The sequence below is a fragment of the Castor canadensis genome, chromosome 2 (genome assembly GCF_047511655.1).
Source record: "Castor canadensis chromosome 2, mCasCan1.hap1v2, whole genome shotgun sequence".
Classification (NCBI taxonomy): Eukaryota; Metazoa; Chordata; class Mammalia; order Rodentia; family Castoridae; genus Castor; species Castor canadensis.
Window position 1 is genome coordinate 50,301,868 of NC_133387.1, and position 19,978 is coordinate 50,321,845.

At 39.5% G+C, this 19,978-nt stretch overlaps 1 protein-coding gene across 1 annotated transcript in view; it reads left to right on the forward strand.

The window, feature by feature from the left end:
* The window catches only part of Tmbim7 (protein lifeguard 2), a 39,130-nt gene that overhangs the window by 1,057 nt on the left and 18,095 nt on the right, over positions 1–19,978 (forward strand). The window contains exons 2-6 of the mRNA XM_074064746.1: positions 3,739–3,870; positions 7,478–7,749; positions 11,549–11,627; positions 19,050–19,103; positions 19,751–19,841. Coding sequence (XP_073920847.1) covers positions 3,869–3,870; positions 7,478–7,749; positions 11,549–11,627; positions 19,050–19,103; positions 19,751–19,841 — 498 coding nt within the window. The 5' untranslated portion in view covers positions 3,739–3,868. The remainder of the gene's footprint in view (positions 1–3,738; positions 3,871–7,477; positions 7,750–11,548; positions 11,628–19,049; positions 19,104–19,750; positions 19,842–19,978) is intronic.

A 19,978-nucleotide genomic window follows, 5' to 3' on the forward strand; every position in this document is an offset into this window, starting at 1 on the left:
GGTGATTGCGGTTTGGACTGACTTTCATCACAGCCATTCTCTGGGCACCACTTCTGGGCAGAGCAGGGCTTAGGACACAAAGGGCAGTAGCTCAGTCACCACTGCTATATGTGTAGGTTTCCCCTACAGTAAAGCAAAATAACTTCCCAGGACTGTTATGAAAGACCTACAGTAAAAGTGACTGAGGAGAATGGGTAAACAGTATAGTCTCATTTTAGAGCAATGCTGAAGGGGTTCAGAGCAAGCCATCCCAAAATAGGCCACTTTGGAGTATTAGTTCTTTTGAACTGAAAGCAGTGGAGTAACAAGAAGATGCAGAGAACTCTCTTTGACCTTCCACTTTCTGCCTGAGCAGGACATGAAATTTGCCTTGTGAAATGTGCCCAAACTGTGCCAAGAGGCACAAACTGTGCCTGCATTCCTCTTGATGTCAAGATGAAACTACAATCAAACATTATGAAAATTTGGAACCCTTATCTTCCGTCAGTGTGCCCCTATGTTTTCTGTACTTTCCCACAATTTATCATCCTTAGCCCAAGCTCTTTTGTCACATTCCCACAATTAATCATTCATTGTTCAAAAGGGCGTATAAGCTTTGGAGCCTGACAGCTTCTACTCATTTTCATTTTTTTTTTTTTTTCACTGCTGGGGATCAGACTCAAGGCCTCACACAGGCTAAGCAAGCACTCTACTACTGAGCTATATCCCCTGCCCTTTCTCTTAAAAAGGCTCCTATGCATATACAAATATTAAATAAAGCATGCATGCTTTTCTCCTGTTAACCTGGCTCATGTTAGTTTAATTCTCAGGCCCAACCACAGAATCTAAGGGGACAGAAGGAAATTTTTCTCACCCTATAGTACACTCTGTGAGGGACCTAGGCATTAAATCCCATGCTTCTCATTAGTATCTCTTCCTCAGTTCCAAATTACTCCCATAGGGGGGATTTTGAATTTTTGCACCCTTGTGTATTTGACATTTTTTTTAACACATGCATGCATTACTTGTATTTTTAAAAATAAAAAGAGGAAAAAGTATCAAATGGGAAAGAGACTTTTCTTACCCTAAACATCCCTTTCCAAGCTAGAAGCAAAATCCACAGTGGACAAGACCTGGTTTAGGGAATGGAAGCTGGATCTCCTCTCTGAACTCAGGTCTTTGCCTATAAATTGAGGGTGATCCTGCCCAGCTCAGTGCCTGTGAAACTGTCACCAGTTACTGTGCTTGGCACATAGTGCTAATTCAGTAAGTGGGGACTTCTCCAAACAGCAGTAGATATAGTATCACAAAACTCTTGTGCATGTACTGTGAGGACAAATAAGGACCATGAGGCAGAGAAGATGACTGGAAGGTCAAAGCAAGAGATAAGGGAAAGGGTAGGAAAAAGAATTCAAGAAAGTGACATCAATGAAAGATACAGTACTCTGCTCCCTCAGCTGGTGCTTCTGGAAGACCATGAGCTGCAATAAGCCAGGCCATGACTCCCTGAGGTGCCAAAGGAGGGAATCTCAGACTGACACAATATCTTAGTCCGTTTTTGTTGCTATAACAAATTACCTGAGACTGGGTAATTTATAAGGAACAGGAATTTACTTATGATTCTGGAGGCTGGGAAGTCCAAGATAAGACAGCAGCAGATTTGGTGTCTGGTGAGGGCTCATTCCTCATGAGTGGCTGAGTAGCCGTCCTAACATGATGGAAGTGCAAAAGGAAATGGTCACTAGTTCCTCCAGCCTTTGTAGAGGTTGGTAATCCCTCACAACTTCATCTTTCCTAAGGGGTCCACCTCTTAGTACTATTACATTCGTGATTAAGCATCAACACATGAATTTGGGGAACACATGCAGACCATAGGACACAGCGAGAAATACCCTGGAGCCAGAGAAAGGGTTCAACTGGAGCACACAGAGACAATTTGGTACCTGTGGACTGAGAAAATTGTGCTGATGGTGTGTGTGTGTAAACTGAAGACAGATACAAATGCCTCCCAAGATGTTAAAAGTTCACACTGTGGGAAAAGAATGAAGCTGGGTTCCTCAGGGGATTGTCAGTGTTAGCTGTGACCTAATTTGCATGATTTAAGTGTTGGATGGTTCATTAACTTAAGACTAGAAAAATTTGGTACATCAAATGCATCTCCACCTTTTATCTCTTAACTATGGACGGAGTTTTTCTTGCACTTATACCCTTGCCCTATATTTTTCAGGGGGGTGGGAGGGGCACTGTCACTAGGTCTCCATTTGGTTCACTCGCCTGTCAAATGAGGGAAACTAGATAACTCAGAATTGACATGAGGATTAACTGAATTAGTACATGTGAGGCTGTAAACAGCTATTACTTTTGTAAACTATCAAATGCCTAGTTAATGTCAAATATATGATGCTGGTAGGAAAGGAGGAGGAGGAGCAGGAAGTATTTCTTTTGACCAAATTGGTGGCTATCATTAGTTATAACTCTGACATGAAGTCATGTAAATCATATTAAGTACATTTTTGGGAAAATGCAGTCACCTCAAGTTGTGTGTCAACATTCAACAAACAAGAGATTGTGAGAGAGAGAGAGAGAGAAATGGACAGAGAACAAATGAGCTGTGAGAAGGTTCAAGGGAAGAGAGCCCAACAGGTATTCTTAATGATCTTTTCTTTTCTGTTCTCAGAAGGAGCAATATGACATCTGTCTTCCACTGCAGGTGTACCTTCTGCACTTTTTGTGTTACAAGTTCATGAGCTATCTGTGGGGGTATGTGTAGGGTATGCTCCCAGCCTTGTGCCTTGGCTCAGGGTGTTCTCTTGCTTCTGCCCAACCCTTCCCCTCTGACCCTAACCATCTCTCAAGAGCCAACTAGACCAATGACAGAAATTACACCTCCAGTCCGCTAACTCTAAATACCTGTTCCTTTCTGCGGATCTCCCCTCCTCCTGCCTTAGGTGTGCACTTTTGTACACGTGTCTCCTCTAGCTGTAGAGGGAGGAGATACCCTTTGTGCTTTTTCCACTGCCTTACTCCTTGCGTAGTACACATGCACTAATAAGCACTTTAACAGCTATTTCTCAGCAACAAATTGCTTCCCACTCCCCTCCCTGACTAGAAATCCCAGGGAGAAGCAGATTTCATGCGAGTTATTCCGTCTAGTTACCTCTCTTCTCTCACCGAGCATCCTGACTCAGGCCCCTCAACATAGGGCCCTATACTATGGGGAGGGGGCACTAAAATCATCATCATCCGTGAGAAAGATCAGTGTCTACTTTATTAAAAATGAGTCTTACTTATGTGAAATAACTGCACAGGGTCTCTGTGCATTGGAGTTTCATGAATGCCTTCCTTTTACTGAGAAAAATGTTGGCCTGGTTGGAGCACAGCTTCCTCCTGGATGGAGCGTGCTTGGAGTTGGTTTGGAGACTGGGATATAGGCCTCCCTGAGACCCAGCAGAGTGCATTGGTTAGCACTCAGCCGGGCACCTTGGACTTGACCAAGAGTCCCTCTCCCAGGCGGCAGGGTACTCAGCCCAGCCCACGCTCCAACTGCCACTCCCGTAACTGTCGCTCAGAACTTTACTTTCCAGCCCAGCACCTGCTTTGGATGACTACCTGCTTTGGAGCTGGGAGAACTTTCTGGGGACCAGGTGAAAATCTCATTTTGTGATTCTGACACCAGCCGAATGTCAAACTCAGTTGCCTCTAGTCCTTGCTTGCTTTTGTTTTTTAGTGCTTTGAAATCTTCCTTCCTCTGATTTGCAGGACACTAGGGAAGAAGCCAACTTGGTTATTTGAACATCTCTCAACCCCACACAGCTTTGTGTGAAGGCTACTCTCTCAGAGGAGCGCCAGGGTTTATCAGAGACAGAGATATATTTCCTTCTTCTTCAAAATGTAAATATATTTATTATTATTATAGGGAATAGTCATTGTAAAAAGTCATGTCATTCAGCATGGGATCCCCAACTTTGCTGCGTCAAAGATAATCACCTGCAGTTTGAAGTCCCTGTGTGTGTGTGTGTAAATATTACTGCAATCTTATTAAATATTATTCTCTAATATTACTTTATAAAAGTATATCACAGTAAACTTTCCACACCTACTCTCATCTGCCTTTTCCTGTGCCAAAGTAAAGTTAGCCACTCCCCTGAAGATACTAGATGTTGTGAATTTCTTGCAGTTATAAGCAGTGAATGATGCAATGAACTTCCTTTTATATGTATCTTTGCCTATTGGTATAAGTATGTTTATGAGATAAATTCCCAAACACGTAACTGTGGTGTCTACAGCAGTGCACATTTTGAATTCTGATAGATGCTGCAAAATTGCTCCTCCCAAGTTCACACTGCGATGAGGCCACCCCAGGGCTAACTTGTCCAGTAGGCACAGTAGGGTCAGAGCATATGGCCCTTCATTGTTATGGAGGCCATGAAAATATTTTAATTTGATTTAAAATCAGAGGAAAATGAATATAATAGTGAATATCTGATGTATAATTTATCCAGATTGATTTATATTCATCTTTGTAGCAATACAGTCATAAAAGGTGATTTTTAAAAATATGTTTAATTTTTATAATTATTTAAATTAACATATACTTAATTTTTGTGGAGTTGGGAGCTCAATGAGGGCAAGCATGTGTAGGCCTCATGCAAATCCTAATGTGGCCCTGGATTATCTATTTCCTTATATTCTTGCAACTCTGAGAATTATCTTTTTAATCTTTGCCCATCTTTTATGCAAAAAAAAGACATTTCACTATGTTTCTACTTATTATTCTTTGATTGGCTGTGAGGCACAATCACCTAAATTTAATGGCCATTTAAATTTTCTTTATAAATTGCCTGTTTATGTTCTTTTCTCATTTTTTTATTGGGTTGCCAATATTTTCCTTGTTAAAGCCCTTTCTATAGTGTAGTAAACATTACAAATATTATTTCTACCATTTTGCACTACAGATTTGTTGGCACCTTTATGTAATAGCATCAAAAGTGTTCCTGTACCCCCCATCTGCCAAGTGTTTATTTCTTTTATGGTATCATTCTTACAAAGACTTACATAAATATTCCTTGTGATTTCTGATAGAATATGGCAGTAATTATATATGATAATGTTTTTAATTTATCTGGAATACTTGTTTTTTGCTTTTTAGTTTTTTGGCCTCACATTTGCTAGACAGGTGCTCTACTACTTAAACTGCTCTGCCAGCCCTGTTTTTGTGTTGGGTGTTTTCAAAATAGGGTCTCACGAATTATTGGCCTAGTCTGGCTTTGAACTTTAATCCTCCTGATCTCTGCCTCCTGAGTAGCTAGGGTTACAGGTGTGAGCCACCAGCACCCAGCTGGAATACATTTTTGCATGATATATAAAATAGCTGTTAAACTTTATTTTGCTTTCCAAGTATTGGTAATTGTTCTAACACTGTGGGGCAATAATTTGAAATCCCCCCTTTATCAAACATTAAGCTCTCATATATTTGTGTATATACACATATATATCCATTTGTTCCTTGAATTTCTTCCATCTCCCATCGCATTATCCATTTATCTGTTGCTACACTAGTAGCATAGTTTTGATCATAGAGCTTTATGATATTTTGATATCTGATAAAGTAAGTCACTTCTGCTTCCCTCATAGTGCTTCTCGTCCAAATTTTTTCTTGCTTATTCTCTACATTTTCTCTTTCTGATTAACTTTGGAGTTATTGTTTCAAGTGCTAAAAATAATCACACTGAATCTTGCAAAGTTTAGAGACATCTTTTTTTTTTTTAATGGGACTGAGGTTTGAACTCAGGGCTTTGTGCTTGCAAAACAGGTGCTCTATCCCTTTAGCCAAACCTCCAGTCCATTATGACCTGGTTATACTGGAGATGGGGAGGTCTCAGGAATTATTTGCCCAGACTGGCCTCAAACTACAATCCTCCTGATCTCAGCCTCCCAAGTAGTTAGGATTACAGGCAAGAAGATCTTCATCACACCATACCTGCTTCTCCAGGGGCCTGGTATTTTGCTACACTTTACACCATTTCCACTTGGCTTTCAGTTTGTCCAAGACTTTGCTTCTCAGTGATCTCCTCAAACTCCTCCAAGGCTCTCTGTAGCTAGCAGAGACTTAAAACAGGATCCTTACCTGAGTCTTCATACTCCCCGTGAGATGACTGGGGGACTTTTCCTTTGACACTGTTGTCCATCTAGTGGTTTTCTAAGAACTGTGTTCTGACTGCAAAGCACTGTGGCAAAGCCCACATTCCTCTCTTGTCTATACTTCTGGTCTGTTTGCTTCCACTCTGGCCCATTCTCCACACTGTCTCTAAAGTGGTCTCTAGTCAGATTCCCAAGGTTCTCTGCTTGAACCCTTCAGCGACTACCCATTGCATTGATTTCCTATTGCTGCTATTACAAATCACCACAAATGTCATGCCTTAAAAGAACACATCTGTCATCTTATAGTTCTGTAGGTCAGAAGTCCACAATCCATTCACTGGGCTAAAATCAAGGTACCAACAAGGCTTCATTCTTTTCTGGAGACTCTAGGGCGAAATCCATTTCCTTACCTTTGTCAGCTTCCAGAGACCACCTGCATTTCTTGGCTACTGGCCCCTTCCTTCAGCTTCAAAGACAACACTTGTATCACTCTGTTGTCACTCTGTTGTTGTCACATCCTCTAACTCTGTCTCTCCTGTTTTACGTATAATCATAAGAACCCTTGTGATTTGACTGGGTTCAAGATCCTCCCCATCTCAATGTCCTTAATGACACTTGCAGTACGATGGGCAAGGTAACATTCACAGGTTCCAAGGATTAGGATGTGGACATCATCAGGAGACTTATTCTGCCTGTCATACCCATGACCTTCAGGATGAAGTCCAGTCTCCTTAAGTTGTCATATCTCCTCCCACCCCACCCCACCTTTAACTTCATTACACTCTCAAGCTCACTAGTCTAGCACATGACCTTCTTTCAGTTTCTGGGACCTGTTCTCTCTGCTTTCTCTGGTCCCCTTCTAGGCTTGTTTCTCTGCTTGGGAAAACCTTTCCCCAGCTTTTCACTTGACTAACCCCTCCTCAGCTTCCAGCTTCTCTGGCAGATTTTGAAAACCCCTTCTCCCTGCCTGTTCCTGCAGATGACGTAGAGGGTTCTCCTATAATCCTCTTATGTTCCTGGCCTACTTATATTGCCTCTCATATTACTTCTTGTCTCATTGCCTTCCTTTCCAAAGTGTAAGCTCTTTGAGGACAGGGATGAGGATGAAAGTTCATCCTTGCTTAATAAATTTATTAAAATGTTAATTCCAATGTAGGTTGTGAGTTATTTTACCCTAAAGGCCTCATCTTATAAGTATTTTGTTTATCATTCATTTGACAAATATTTATTAAGACCAACTTGGTAAACACTGAGCCAAAGCAGTTAAAATTAGGGAACAATCCCCTGAATGCTCTGAGGATATTAAGGTGGAAGAGGTGTGAGCATACGGACATGAATAACTGGTTTTCTCCTCCAGGAAAGTGGATTTGGAGATCATTGAGCCCATAGACTTTAGTTCTGGAGATCACCAACATCTGGCTCGGAAAGCAGCAGATAAAGATGATCAGCAATCAAGTCAGCCCTACAGATCCTCACATACTGCCGGGCCAGGAGAAACTAAAGGGAATCCACACGTAAAGGCTACCAAGCAAGGAAATAGCTATGTGGTACAAATTACAGAGGAGATAACCCCAAATGAGAGTTGTGAAAACGCAACCGGTCCATTTTCAGACAGACTCATCCGCCGAGGTGAGAATGAAGAAATTGCCTTGTTTAGGAGAGAGGAGCAAACGTTGTCTGTGTGATGTTCTGTGATGTGGATTGTTGGAAAGACTTCATTGTCTTTCGTGGTTTTCTCATGAATGTGATGTAGGGTTTCTATAATAGACTACTCCAAAGTTGTCTGGGAGATTCAGAAATTCGTAACAAACCATGGTGAAAACTCTTGGATTACTTTTAGGAAATACAAATTAGTCATTGGCTATAAAATATTCTCACCTACACACAATGTGATAGCATAAAATTGGCTTAAGTTTTTAAAAATATTAATTCAGCATCCTAGATGTTAATTCTGTATGTCAGGAATACATTCAGCAGTGAATAATAGAAACCTAAAAAACTAAGGCTTAGCCGGGCACCAGTGGCTCACACCTGTAGTTCTAGCTACTTGGGAGGCTGAGATGGGGAGGATTGCTGTTCAAGGCCAGACGGGCAAATAGTTCATGAGACCCCCATCTCCAAAATAACCAGGGCAAAATGGCCTGGAGATGTTATTCAAGCGGTACAGCACCTGCTTTGCAAGCACAAAGCCTTGAGTTCAAGCCCAAGTCCCACCAAAAAAGAAAAACTGGGGCTTAAATAAATGAGATATTTTCTCTCATGAAATATGGTATTCAAAGGTAGTCAGTTTAATGCTTATGCCACAGGTTATTAGGGTCTGGAAGCTTTCAGGAGAACTGTGAGCTTCAAATTCTAGTCCTGCCTCCCTGTGGCCCTCACCCTCTATCCTGTAATTAGAAAGATGTCTCTGGGAACTCTAGCCTGTCAGAGAGTGAAAGGAAAATGAAAAGGGCTAAAGACAAAGAAAAGCCAAGAGAGGGAAGCTGAAATGACAATTCTAAGGGGCCCATTCATGGAAGAGGTGTCCTGAGAATCAGCAAACCTGACCTCTTTTTAGAGGCTGCTCCAGAAACTGCACCCAAGAGTTTCACCAGCATGTCATTGATCGTATCTAAATTGCACAGCTACTCTGTCTGTACCTTTGGGCCCACTGCCTGGGCCCAAGGTAAGGTCTGGGTCAGAGAGTGAAGAAGCTAGGGCCAGTGAATGGCACTGAGCAACCAATCATCTCTGGTGCCATGCAAGGGACATGGCTCTGCATTTCATCCCTACAACAACCCTGTAAATGAAATATTACCGTTTAAGAGATGTGGAAATGAGGCCTAAGAGAGTAGAAATGAAAAATAGGTAAAAGTCTCTTCACCATGTTAGAGTTAGCTATTTGTATTCACTTCTGGATGGCAGAGGCTGTGCCCTCTCTGATCTTTGTAAGTTGTGTAGCATATAAGAAGATGGAGTAGTCTTTGCCCCCACTTCCTGAGTGGGAGCAGGAAACATTTCTCTCTTTTTTTCCATTTTTCCCCACTTTTATCCTATTATAATAAATTTCTTTCTTAATAAATTTTACTATTATTTTTACTTAAAGAATAGAAAAGAAGAAGAGGATGGAGTGCCATGGAACAAAAGGGAAATAACAGCAGGGTAATGGATTAAGAGTTTTGAATATTAGGACTAAAAGAAACTTTTTTTTGGCAGTATTGGAGTTTGAACTCAAGGCCTCACACTTGCTAGGCAGATGCTCTACCACTTGAGCCATGACACCAGACCTTTTTGCTTTAGTTATTTTTCAGGTAGGGTCTCCCACTTTCGCCCATGGCCAGCCTTGAACTGAGATCCTCGTACGTATACTTCCCGAGTAGTTGAAATTATAAGCAGGTACCACCATGCCCAGAGCTGAAGACTATAATTTTTTAAGGGAACACCTATGTGGAATGTCAGCATTTGTTCTTTTCTGTCTTTGTGATTACAGCCATTCTAGTGTGTGTGAAGTAGGATCCCATTGTAGTTTTGATTTGCATTTTTCTAGTGACTAGTAGTGTAGATATCCTTTTCACATGCTTATTGGCCATCTCTATGTCTTCTTTGGAGAATACTTAAGTCCTTTGCCCACTTTTTTTTAAAGAAGAATAGCAACCGTTTTATTATTTCCCATCATTCCATGGGTCCGCTGGCCTCAGTTGGGAATTCTTGTCCTGGTCTGGGTGGGAGCCCTCACACAGTTGTAGTTGTACTGTGGCCCTATGTCCCCCTGGCATGGCTGGCAGGCAGTGTTGACTGCTGGCTGTCTTCTGAGTTTCTCACTACATTGGTCTCAAGGTACGGTACCTGTCTGGGTTCCTTGTGGACAAGCCCCAATGTACCCTCAGCTTTTCAAGCCTCTGCTTGTACCACAAATGCAAATGTGTCATTGGCCAAGGCAAGTCATGTGACCAAGCAGATTCAACGTAAGAGATTATGACTCAGACTTTGCCCATATTTAGTTGTGCTGTTTTCTTGTTATTGAAGTAAGAGTTCTTTTTGTATTCTGGATATAAGTCTCTAATCAGAAGTCCCTTATCAGAAAACCCTTTGTGAAGTTTCTTTCATTTTCTTGATGATGCTATTTAAAGCACAAAACTTTTACTTTGATGAAATCCAATTTTTTTTCTTTTATGGCTTTAGGTATCATATCTAAGAAATCATTACCGAATCAATGCTCACAAAGATTTACACATATGCTTTCTTCCAAGAGTTTTATTTCTTATATTTATGTCTGCAACCCACTTTTAATTAATTTTTGTGCATGAAATGAGGAAAGGGTCCACAACCATCCTTTAGCATGTGTATTTCCAAAGGTGCCAGCACCATGTGTTGAAAAAACTATTCTCTCCCTCCATTTGGATCGTTCTGACATATTTGTTAAAAAATCAATTGACTATAAAAACTAGGGATTTAATCTCTGGATTCTCAAGTGTTCCATTGGTCTGTATGAGTCTGGACGCCTTTAATATTTATTCCCTCACACTTCCTGCTACACAGTAATGCCAAATTAATGTTAGCTAAATTAATATTTTAATGTAGGCAGCACACATCTGTTACATATGTTCAGGATTCTGATTGAGAAGGTTCAGTCCCACTTTTTTGTTATCATACTTCCTATGCACAAAAACTGACTGGTAAAAGAACAGAGTTGACTCTCCTATATGTTAACTTTAAGCAGCAGTATTTCATTTTTTTCTTTTTTAAATTGGAACAAAGCCACACTTAAAAGGACATTGTCATTGCCAGTACCATAATCAGAGAGGCCCAGGAAAATCTGTGCAGTAGGAAGTAAACTAAGAGATGCCAGCATTCTGTGCGCTGTGCTCTGTGAATTGTCTGCTTAGAATTCTTCGGTCCTCCCAAGGCTTTGCCGTTGCCCCTTGTGAGCAAGATGTAGCTGGATCCCTCATGATGGCTCACCACATCCTGCGGCTTTCAGAGCATTTTTGGTTTTAAGGAGGGTGGGGTGTGCCTCATAAGGAATTAAATCCCTCAGTTGGTATTTGAAATCTTGGGGTTTCCATGGGTAAACCTTAAGGTCTCCAAATAATCACCTTTAACAGTCAGATTGAATATTCTTTTGTTAGTTTATTCTTTTTGTTTTTGGGATAGAGAGTCTGTGTTACCAGCTTTGGTCTCAAACTCCTGGTCTTAAGCTATCCTCCTGCCTCAGCCTTCTGAGTATTTGGGACTACAGGAATGTGCCACTATGCCCAGCTCTGATTGAATATTCATTAAAAGTTCTGCAGAGTTGTACTTTTGTTATTATTCCATTTGCTGACTATAAACCAGCATTGCCAAAAAAAAAAAAAGGGAAAATTCCTTTCATTAAGTACCAAAGATAGATAATTACATATATAGCTTCACTTTTGAGTATTGTGTTGTAAAAATGCTTCTGTTTCCTCAGCTTTCATTGTAAAAGTGTTCCTCATCCTGTCGGTTCAGTTGCTAGTCACTGCTGCAATCATCAGCATGTTTATTTTCTGGTAAGTCTTTATTACTGAGATAGAATTAAGTGTTGAGTTGTTCACATTAATTCTCATTGAATCAGCTTGCTTTAACTTTGCTCATTTAGGAAAGTGTATATTTTTTGTTAATCATTCATTGCCTGCAACCTGTGTGGGTATGCTGCATGAACCTGACTAGGAGCAATGGGGAATGAGAAATAAAAGAGAACACACAGACATATAGACACACTGACAGAAAACAGAAAACTGGGATCTGGAGGGCTACACATTCCTGGTGGGAAACTTGAGTGCCTACTTAAGCCAGAGTGTTTATTTTATAGGTCAGTACAAGGAAAAGACTCAGGTAAAAATCAAGCTTCAACAAGTCTTAGATCTAAGGTAAAAGGAATGAGGTTTGGCGGGATGATTTTCCTAAGGCTATAGAAGCTCAATTACAACACATCTGTTCTGGAATCATCAAGGCATGCAGGACACCTTATCTAAGGTATTGATTAATCTGGCATCAGGGAGTCTCCTAACAGTTCTGGTACTTTATCTAGTTTTGCATCAGGGGACTGGTATGTGGTCACAGCAGGTTGTTTTCTTCAAGGAGATTTGAGAACAAAGGTCAAGACATCAGGTGCTGGGGAAATTATGGTAGAAGAGGCTGTGCAAACTTCTATCTACATGGAGAGGCTGTGCAAACTCCATTATTTCCTAGTCCAGGGTTCATGTCTGGTCCCAACATCTCCCCCTAATCTATTTCTTAAAAGCTCATGATGCATTTGTATCTAATCTGAGGAGTCGCCTTTTGAACTTTCGAGCTCCGACTGAAAGTAAGCAAAAACAACAAATTATTAGCAATGTAATGTCAATGAACTACCAGAAGGAATATTTCAGAGTGTTTAAAGGGTTAAATCCTTGTAATTCATGCAACATAGTTTTTGCTCTATCTGCAGGAGCAGCCACCTGATCGTGTGCTCGCCCCATGGCTAAGATTTGCTGTCTTAAGTCTTGTAGGCGAAGGGAATCACTGTTATTTTCCCAGGCTCCCATGACGTGTGTTTAACGAGTTTCCATGGGAAGTCTGTGGCATTGTAGGTGCTACAGTGACACAAATATGTTGGAAGACTGCACGGCACAGTAAATCCTGATGGAATTTTAACATTTGAACTTCATCTCCCATAGCCAGCAAAGCAGCTTCTAGAGAGTTTAAGTGGATATCAATATTTTCATCTATAGCAACTTGTTGTTGAAAGGCATAACTGACATTTGTGGTAAGGTATTAATGTAATGAGCATTTTTAATGCTTTGGGTGAGGGCCACTGCAGCAGTAGCCATGGTGGCAATAGCAGTGATGGCTGCCACAATGCCTGCTTTCAAGAGCCCTACAAATCTTTCTCTCTTACGAATAGTGATTTTATTTCTTTGACAACCTGTAGTCCCCTATCATGATACCATGGTCCTGTGAAATTTGTCAGTACCAAAATATAGAGGCTTTGTTTTACTATAAGTAGGCTGCCATTTATGTAATTGTCTGCACATGAGGTTAAATTACAATTAGAACAAGAGATATCAAAAATAGTTCTATTTTTAGAGATGTTAATTGATCCAGCCAATGAAGCAAAAGGATGTTGAACACAAGCTTGCAAGCCTTTAATAACAGAGCTGCCTGAATGGCTAGTTAGATTGATATTAGCAGTAGCAGCTCTGAGCTTCCATGTATCTGATTGAATTGTTCCTCCGTCTGGTCCCACCAGAGGAGTGGTCCAATACCCCATAATATTAGTTTCAGAAGTGCCATTATAAGACCAATATCCAAGCTTGTAGCCTGTAACATAAATAGCCATTGGAGAAGCAAATATACATTGTTCCCATGAGGTTCCCTTATGGAGGTGCCAGGGATTGTGTTTGTCATGACAGCAGGGAGTGTGAGGCCAGTGTGTAGCATTATATGGCTCAGTGACATTAAAGCTGAAAAATTCTAGTTGTTTATCAAGAAACTGAGTACCATTCCATAACAGAGCACTTTTCCAAATAGATGTGAGAGGGAGCCAATAAGGCAAATTTCATAAACATATGGGTAAAGCAACAGCTTGTCCTATAAGACTATAATTAATGAAAGTAGGAACCAGGTGTCCATTGGAGTGACCTCCTACCAGCTCAGAGTCATTAGTAAAAACTGATATAGATGGACTTTTCCAGATAACCACATGAAGCAGAGGTGGATAAGGCACAAAAGCCCAATATACTAAGTTCTGGGTTTCTGCAGTTTTCACCTGCTGACTAATGATGGTAATGATAGCTAGCAGAAGAACAGCAGGAGTTTTTTCCTGTCCCCACCCCTTAATGGCATTCTTGGCCATATCCACCAAGCATTTTATTTGGCCCCAAGTTATGGGGTTGGGGGGAGATCTCCAGGTTGTTTTACTGTGTTTGTTAAAGTGATGATGTTGCCTCTTGTAGGACCAGTAAGGGTGGTTCCTTATCGCTTTCAGTGGCAGGATCTCTGTAGGATTGGTTCTTGGCGGGCTTGGGCTCCTCTCCTCCTTTGTCAGATGGAGCTTCTGCATCTGATGGCTGATGGGTTCCATGGGTCTTCACAAACCATGAGGGTACCCACATGAAAGGTGGGGTTTCTTCACCTTCAGGAAAAACACAAGCATGGCCTCGGCCCCATAACAAGACCTGGCAAGGGCCTTGCCAAGCTCTGGTCATTACACCTTTCCACAATACCTGTAGCAAATGTTGTTTATTAAGATGTTCCCAACGTTTTTCAGCTGGATTAAAACCAGATTCAGAGCAATTAAAAAATTTAAAGTAAAGAGAGCTTTGTTAATTTGAGTGGCCGGGGAGCTATCTCCCCCTTCTTGTTTTTGTAATTGAAGTTTTAAAGTTTGGTGAGCTCGTTTCACTATAGCTTAGCCTTGTGGATTGTAGGGTATGCCTGTGGTATGAAGAATTTGGTAGAAGGAACAAAATGCCTTGAAGGCAGTAGATATATAGTCTGGGCCATTATCAGTTTTAGTAAGGAAAGTCCTGACAAGCCCAATATAACTGCCTGAAGTTCCACACACTGAGCAGTGGAAAAACCTGTTTGTACAACCATTTGTCCCTGAGAGGAAAAGTAAGCAGTGTTTCCAGAACCTGAAGCATAAGTAAAAATCACAAGAGCCTGAGGCATGGGATCCTCTCAGATATTGTGAGGAAATATAAAAGCATGCTGAGAAGCAAAATTAAGAAGTTTAGAGGAAGGCAAATGTTCTCCAAGCTGTCCTGTAAAGTTAGCTAATGCATTTTCCACATGGTATCAGTACACCATACCCAAGCCTTTTGTTCCTTGGTAAATGGGACAATAATAAGGGATGGTTCTAGTCCTAACAGTTGTACAGTATGAAAATGTTCCATGGCTATTAATTTTTTTTACCATATTATGGTAAGGAGTGATGACCCTAGCAGGGGAGTGAGATAAATATAACCACTCTATTACTCCCTGAGACTGCCAAAGAACTCCTATAGGTAGATTTGTAGTAGGTAAAATAATACATTGTATTGGTTGAGAATAATCAACACAAGTTCTCTGAGAGTTATGAATAGCTTGTTCAATCTTAGCCAGGGCCATGCGACCTTCTGGTGTGAGATATCTAGGAGATGATGGTTGAGTGTCTCCTTATAAGATCTTAAAGAGAGGAGACAGTTCACAGGGTGGTAAGTTTTAAGGCAGGACATAGCCAATTTATATCACCTAATATTTTTGAAAATCATTTAAAGTTTTTAAATTATCCTTACGGATTTCTATTTTTGGGGGGCTGATAGTCTGTCCCTCAATAAGCTGGCCCAAATATGAAAAGGGAGTTACAATAAGACCCATTTGACCAAATTATAAGCAACAAAAGAGACAACTTAAAAATGCTGCATAATGTCAATAGACAACAGTTGAAGGTTTTGAAAAAAGCCAACAAAACTAAATATTGAAAAACAGGTACTGGGTAATTGAAAATGCTCTGAAGAAGGACCCAGACTGAGAATGAAAAGACTTAGAATAGCCATGGTTAAAATACTGAGAAGTAGTTTGGGAATTGTCAGATGTTTAGTTATTTTCACTGCAGACTGTATTTGTAGGAAAATAATTATGACTGATAGTATTAAAACAGCAGCACTAATGTTCTTTGTTACAATTAGGAACATGTGGACACAAGCTTGTAAAAGTCTAGCATTTAGATCTCTTCAAGTTAGGGGGCCAATGCCTGTAATCCCAAATAGTCTTATTTTTTGATGTACAATTACCTTTTATACACATACAGTAACACTTATTTGACTCAAACTAATATACGCTAGGTTTTAAGTAGCAGGATTGCTCAAATGGCAAGGTTTTTCTGAATGTTACTGATTATAAACAGCACACCTGTCAAAAGTTTTATTAAGCATTTTATATGTCAAAGGTTTAGATGTAATGCTTTTGGATAAAGAACTTTACCTGGTCAGTTAAGTGTAACACTTTTGGATAAAAGAGAGCTTTAGCTCATCATTTTACATAAACAGACACTTTAAACTTTGTAAATGTTTGTACCATATTTAAATAAAGTATAGACACAAAACACAGTTATAAGGTGGTCATTTAAAAGGCCTTTGCATGAGCAAATATGTAAATGAACTTTGATTTAGTAGTACTTAAGCTTGACAAGATCAACAGAAAACACAAGGAATTACTTTGATAAAATCTTTCCCTATAACAATTTTTGCAGATATTACTCAGAGCAGAATAATATTAAGATAGCCTTGTTATTTTACAGACACAGAGAATTAGATTTTAGTTTGACATGACCCTAAAAAAAACTATTTTAGGCAACTCTTAGATTATAGTTAATTTTAATTTTATCACACACCAAAGCTTTTATTATATGTTTTAAGACTTACTCAGACCTTCATACAACATACTAAAACCCTCTGATGGCTTGTCCTTATCCCTCCTTTCCATATTTGAAACAATCTTTAGGATAAACCCTTCATTACAAAATCCTTTCTCATCCAAAAACATTCCTTTTTTCCTTTAACTTTTCCCCCAAAATACATTTATTACCTATCTATATCCTTTCTACTTGTTCACTTTGTAATTTGTATTTTAAAAATAACTTTTATAAGAATACATAATTTATTAATAGATCTAATTATAAAATAATTGAATGTAAATTACTTATGATAAAATGAAACAGACTAAGGTCACTGTCCATAAAATAATGCCTGTAATTTAGTTAGACCTGATTGACATAACCTTTGAAAAACTGGCTTTTCTTAAAAGTACCAACAGAAGAGGTGGGGGAGAGAAGAGAACAGAAGGCTTGTATTTATTTACAATAACTTTATAATAAGAATCATCCTAAAGATGTTTAAATATATGCATATGTAAAAAAGGTTTTAAATTAGGAATGCCATAAATGTCAATTTAAGTGTGCATATAGATTTAAGAGCTCAAGAACATGTAAAAATTAACTAAGTGGCCACAAGTACATAGATCAGTTATTTTTTTAAATTTTTAGCAGCAGATTGAGAAGTTCCATTCTTGTTCTTTTAGGACTCATTTTGAGCAGCTTAACAGCTGAGGCAACAGTCAATTTTAGGAATAGTGTTTTGAGTCAGTCTCAGTCTCAAACCAATAAGGTTTTTGTCTCTAACAAGTTAAACATTCAATGCCATACACAAAATTTTCACAACGAAACACAAAACAATTACATTAATTTTCAGTGCAATCTTGGACATTGAAGACCTCTAGTTTTAAGCATCTGTACATAGAGATTTCTTTGTTTTGATCCAGTTTGTCCCATATTTATTGCTCCTGACTGTATTCAATATGCGCTGTCCCCTACCTTATCTTCGTTGCGGATGCATCCTTCTGGAGAGCATTCCTTGCCTTATCCAATGAGTTCTCCTGTAGTCAGGCCCCACGTTGGATGCCACTTGCCCACAACCTGTGTGGGTATGCTGTGTGTACTTGACTAGGAGCAACGGGGGATGAGAAATAAAAGAACACACAGACATATAGACACACTGACAGAAAACAGAAAACTGGAATCAGGAGTGTTACACGTTCCTGGTGGGAAACGTGCATGCCTTATCTGAGCCAGAGTGTTTATTTTATAGGTCAGTACAAGGAAAAGACTCAGGTAAAAATCAAGCTTCAACAAGTCTTAGATCTAAGGTAAAAGGAATGAGGTTTGGCGGGATGATTTTCCTAAGGCTATAGAAGCTCAATTACAACACATCTGTTCTGGAATCATCAAGGCATGCAGGACACCTTATCTAAGGTATTGATTAATCTGGCATCAGGGAGTCTCCAAATAGTTCTGGTACTTCATCTAGTTCTGCATCAGGGGACTGGTATGTGGACACAGCAGGTTTTCTTCAAGGAGATGCAAGAACAAAGGTCAAGACACCAGGTGCTGGGGAAATTATGATAGGAGAAGCGTGCAAACTCCTACCACAGAGAGGCTCTGGAAGCTCTATTATTTCCCAGTCCATGTTTCATTCCTGGTCCCCAACAATTCATAGAACACAGTGTTTCTATATTATTGAATATATAGAATATATTTCTAGATAATATATTTCTATAGGTTTGTTTTTCTGAAGCAACTTCTAGACCAAAGTGAGGGCTGGTTTCTAGAACTTCACTTCTTACACTAAAACATTTTTCTTACACTTATTTTGAGCACTATTTTCTTTTTTTATTTTCCCTGAGCTGTTTTCACGGACAAGACTGGATAAAGGAAAATAGGTGAGATTATGGCGGCCTTGGAGGCTGGAACACTGTTCAATTCAGAAATTATCTGAGGGTTTTTGTTCTGTCACTGCTCAAGTGCATGCTATGAAAATTTATGTTTACAAAGCACATATATGAGTTGATTTCTTTTAATTTGCACACATGAGTCTTAGTATTTTTTTTTTAAGTAAGGAACTTCACTAGGTGTTTGCATTAAACTTGACTGTGGCCTGGGTGACACGTGTCTGTAATCTTTGTATTTAGGAGGCCGAAGCAGGAGGAGTAAGCGTTCCAGGCCAGCCTGGGCTATGTAGTGTGGCTCTGTCCCCAAAAAAATTCTTTTTGGCTTATTACTTAAGAAAATATCTTTTTTATAAGTGTGTCTTTTTTTTACTGGCATTGGGGATTTGAATTAGGGCCTTATGCATACCAAGCATGTACTATACCACGTCAACCAGCAGCTGAGCTACACTGAACTACACCAGCTGTCTATTTTTCTCTCTTTTGCTAGGCAGGCACTGTACCACTGGAGCCATTCCGCTAGCCCCCTATTTCTCTCTTAAAAAGAAATATTTCATTGTTTAATCCCATCTATCCTTATTATTTAGAGTTTGCCCTATTCTTCTTATGATATTGTTTTGGTTCTACTTTAATATTAATTACCAAAATATACTACTTATTGTGTAAATCTATGTTTTTTTAATCAGGATATCTTTAAAAGTGTGGGTAATTGCAAACCCCTGGTTCACCTATGCACTCTTGTAAGTATCCTCGACTTTAATAAAACATGGTATTTCTACTAACAATCTACTAAGTTTTTTTTTAACTATTAAAATGAGGTAAAAAAGTTATAGAAGTGAACAGTTATAGAGATGGGAGCAAACAAATTAGTGCCATCAGGAGTTAGGATTAGGTGTGTGTGGTGGGGAGGGGTGGTACCATAAAGTGGTAGTATCAGGAGGGACTCTGTTGATATGTTGTTGATGGCATAATTCTGAATTTTAATTGTGGTGGTTACATGTGTCTACACAGAGATTCATGTCATAGTTTTATGTCAAATAACTACATAAGTACACTATCTCAATGTCACCCTACTGGTTTTGATATTCTACTATAAATATATAATTGCAATCATTGGCAGAAACTTGAGTGTAGAGTTCACAGGACCTGTCTTTGCCTTTGAAACTTTGTGAAACTCTATTTTTAAATTGAACATTTTTAAACACCACACAAGCTTTTATCTTTAAAAGAGAGAGAGATAAAAGAAGTAACATTTTTGTTCAAGTAACAATTTTGTACAATGATATTTAGCTGTACCTATATCCATCTATTTCTTTGTCTGTATATAACATACCATAGGATATCATCACTGGAAGCAAATAACATACGGTTTTACACTATCCTACAGACCAGCATTTTTTTGTGTACTGATCATTCTTGCTTGCTGTGGGAATCTCTGCCGTCAGGTGCCTGCCAATTACATCCTCCTGGCATTCTTCGTAAGTAAACCCTGCTGGTACCTGTTCTAGCTCACCTCTGAAATACACAGTTGGCACCTTATTAAATTCATTGCTTTTGTTATGGAAAAGCCTCCTGTGGAGTAGCACAGGTATAAACTGCTTGAGAAACATTGTCT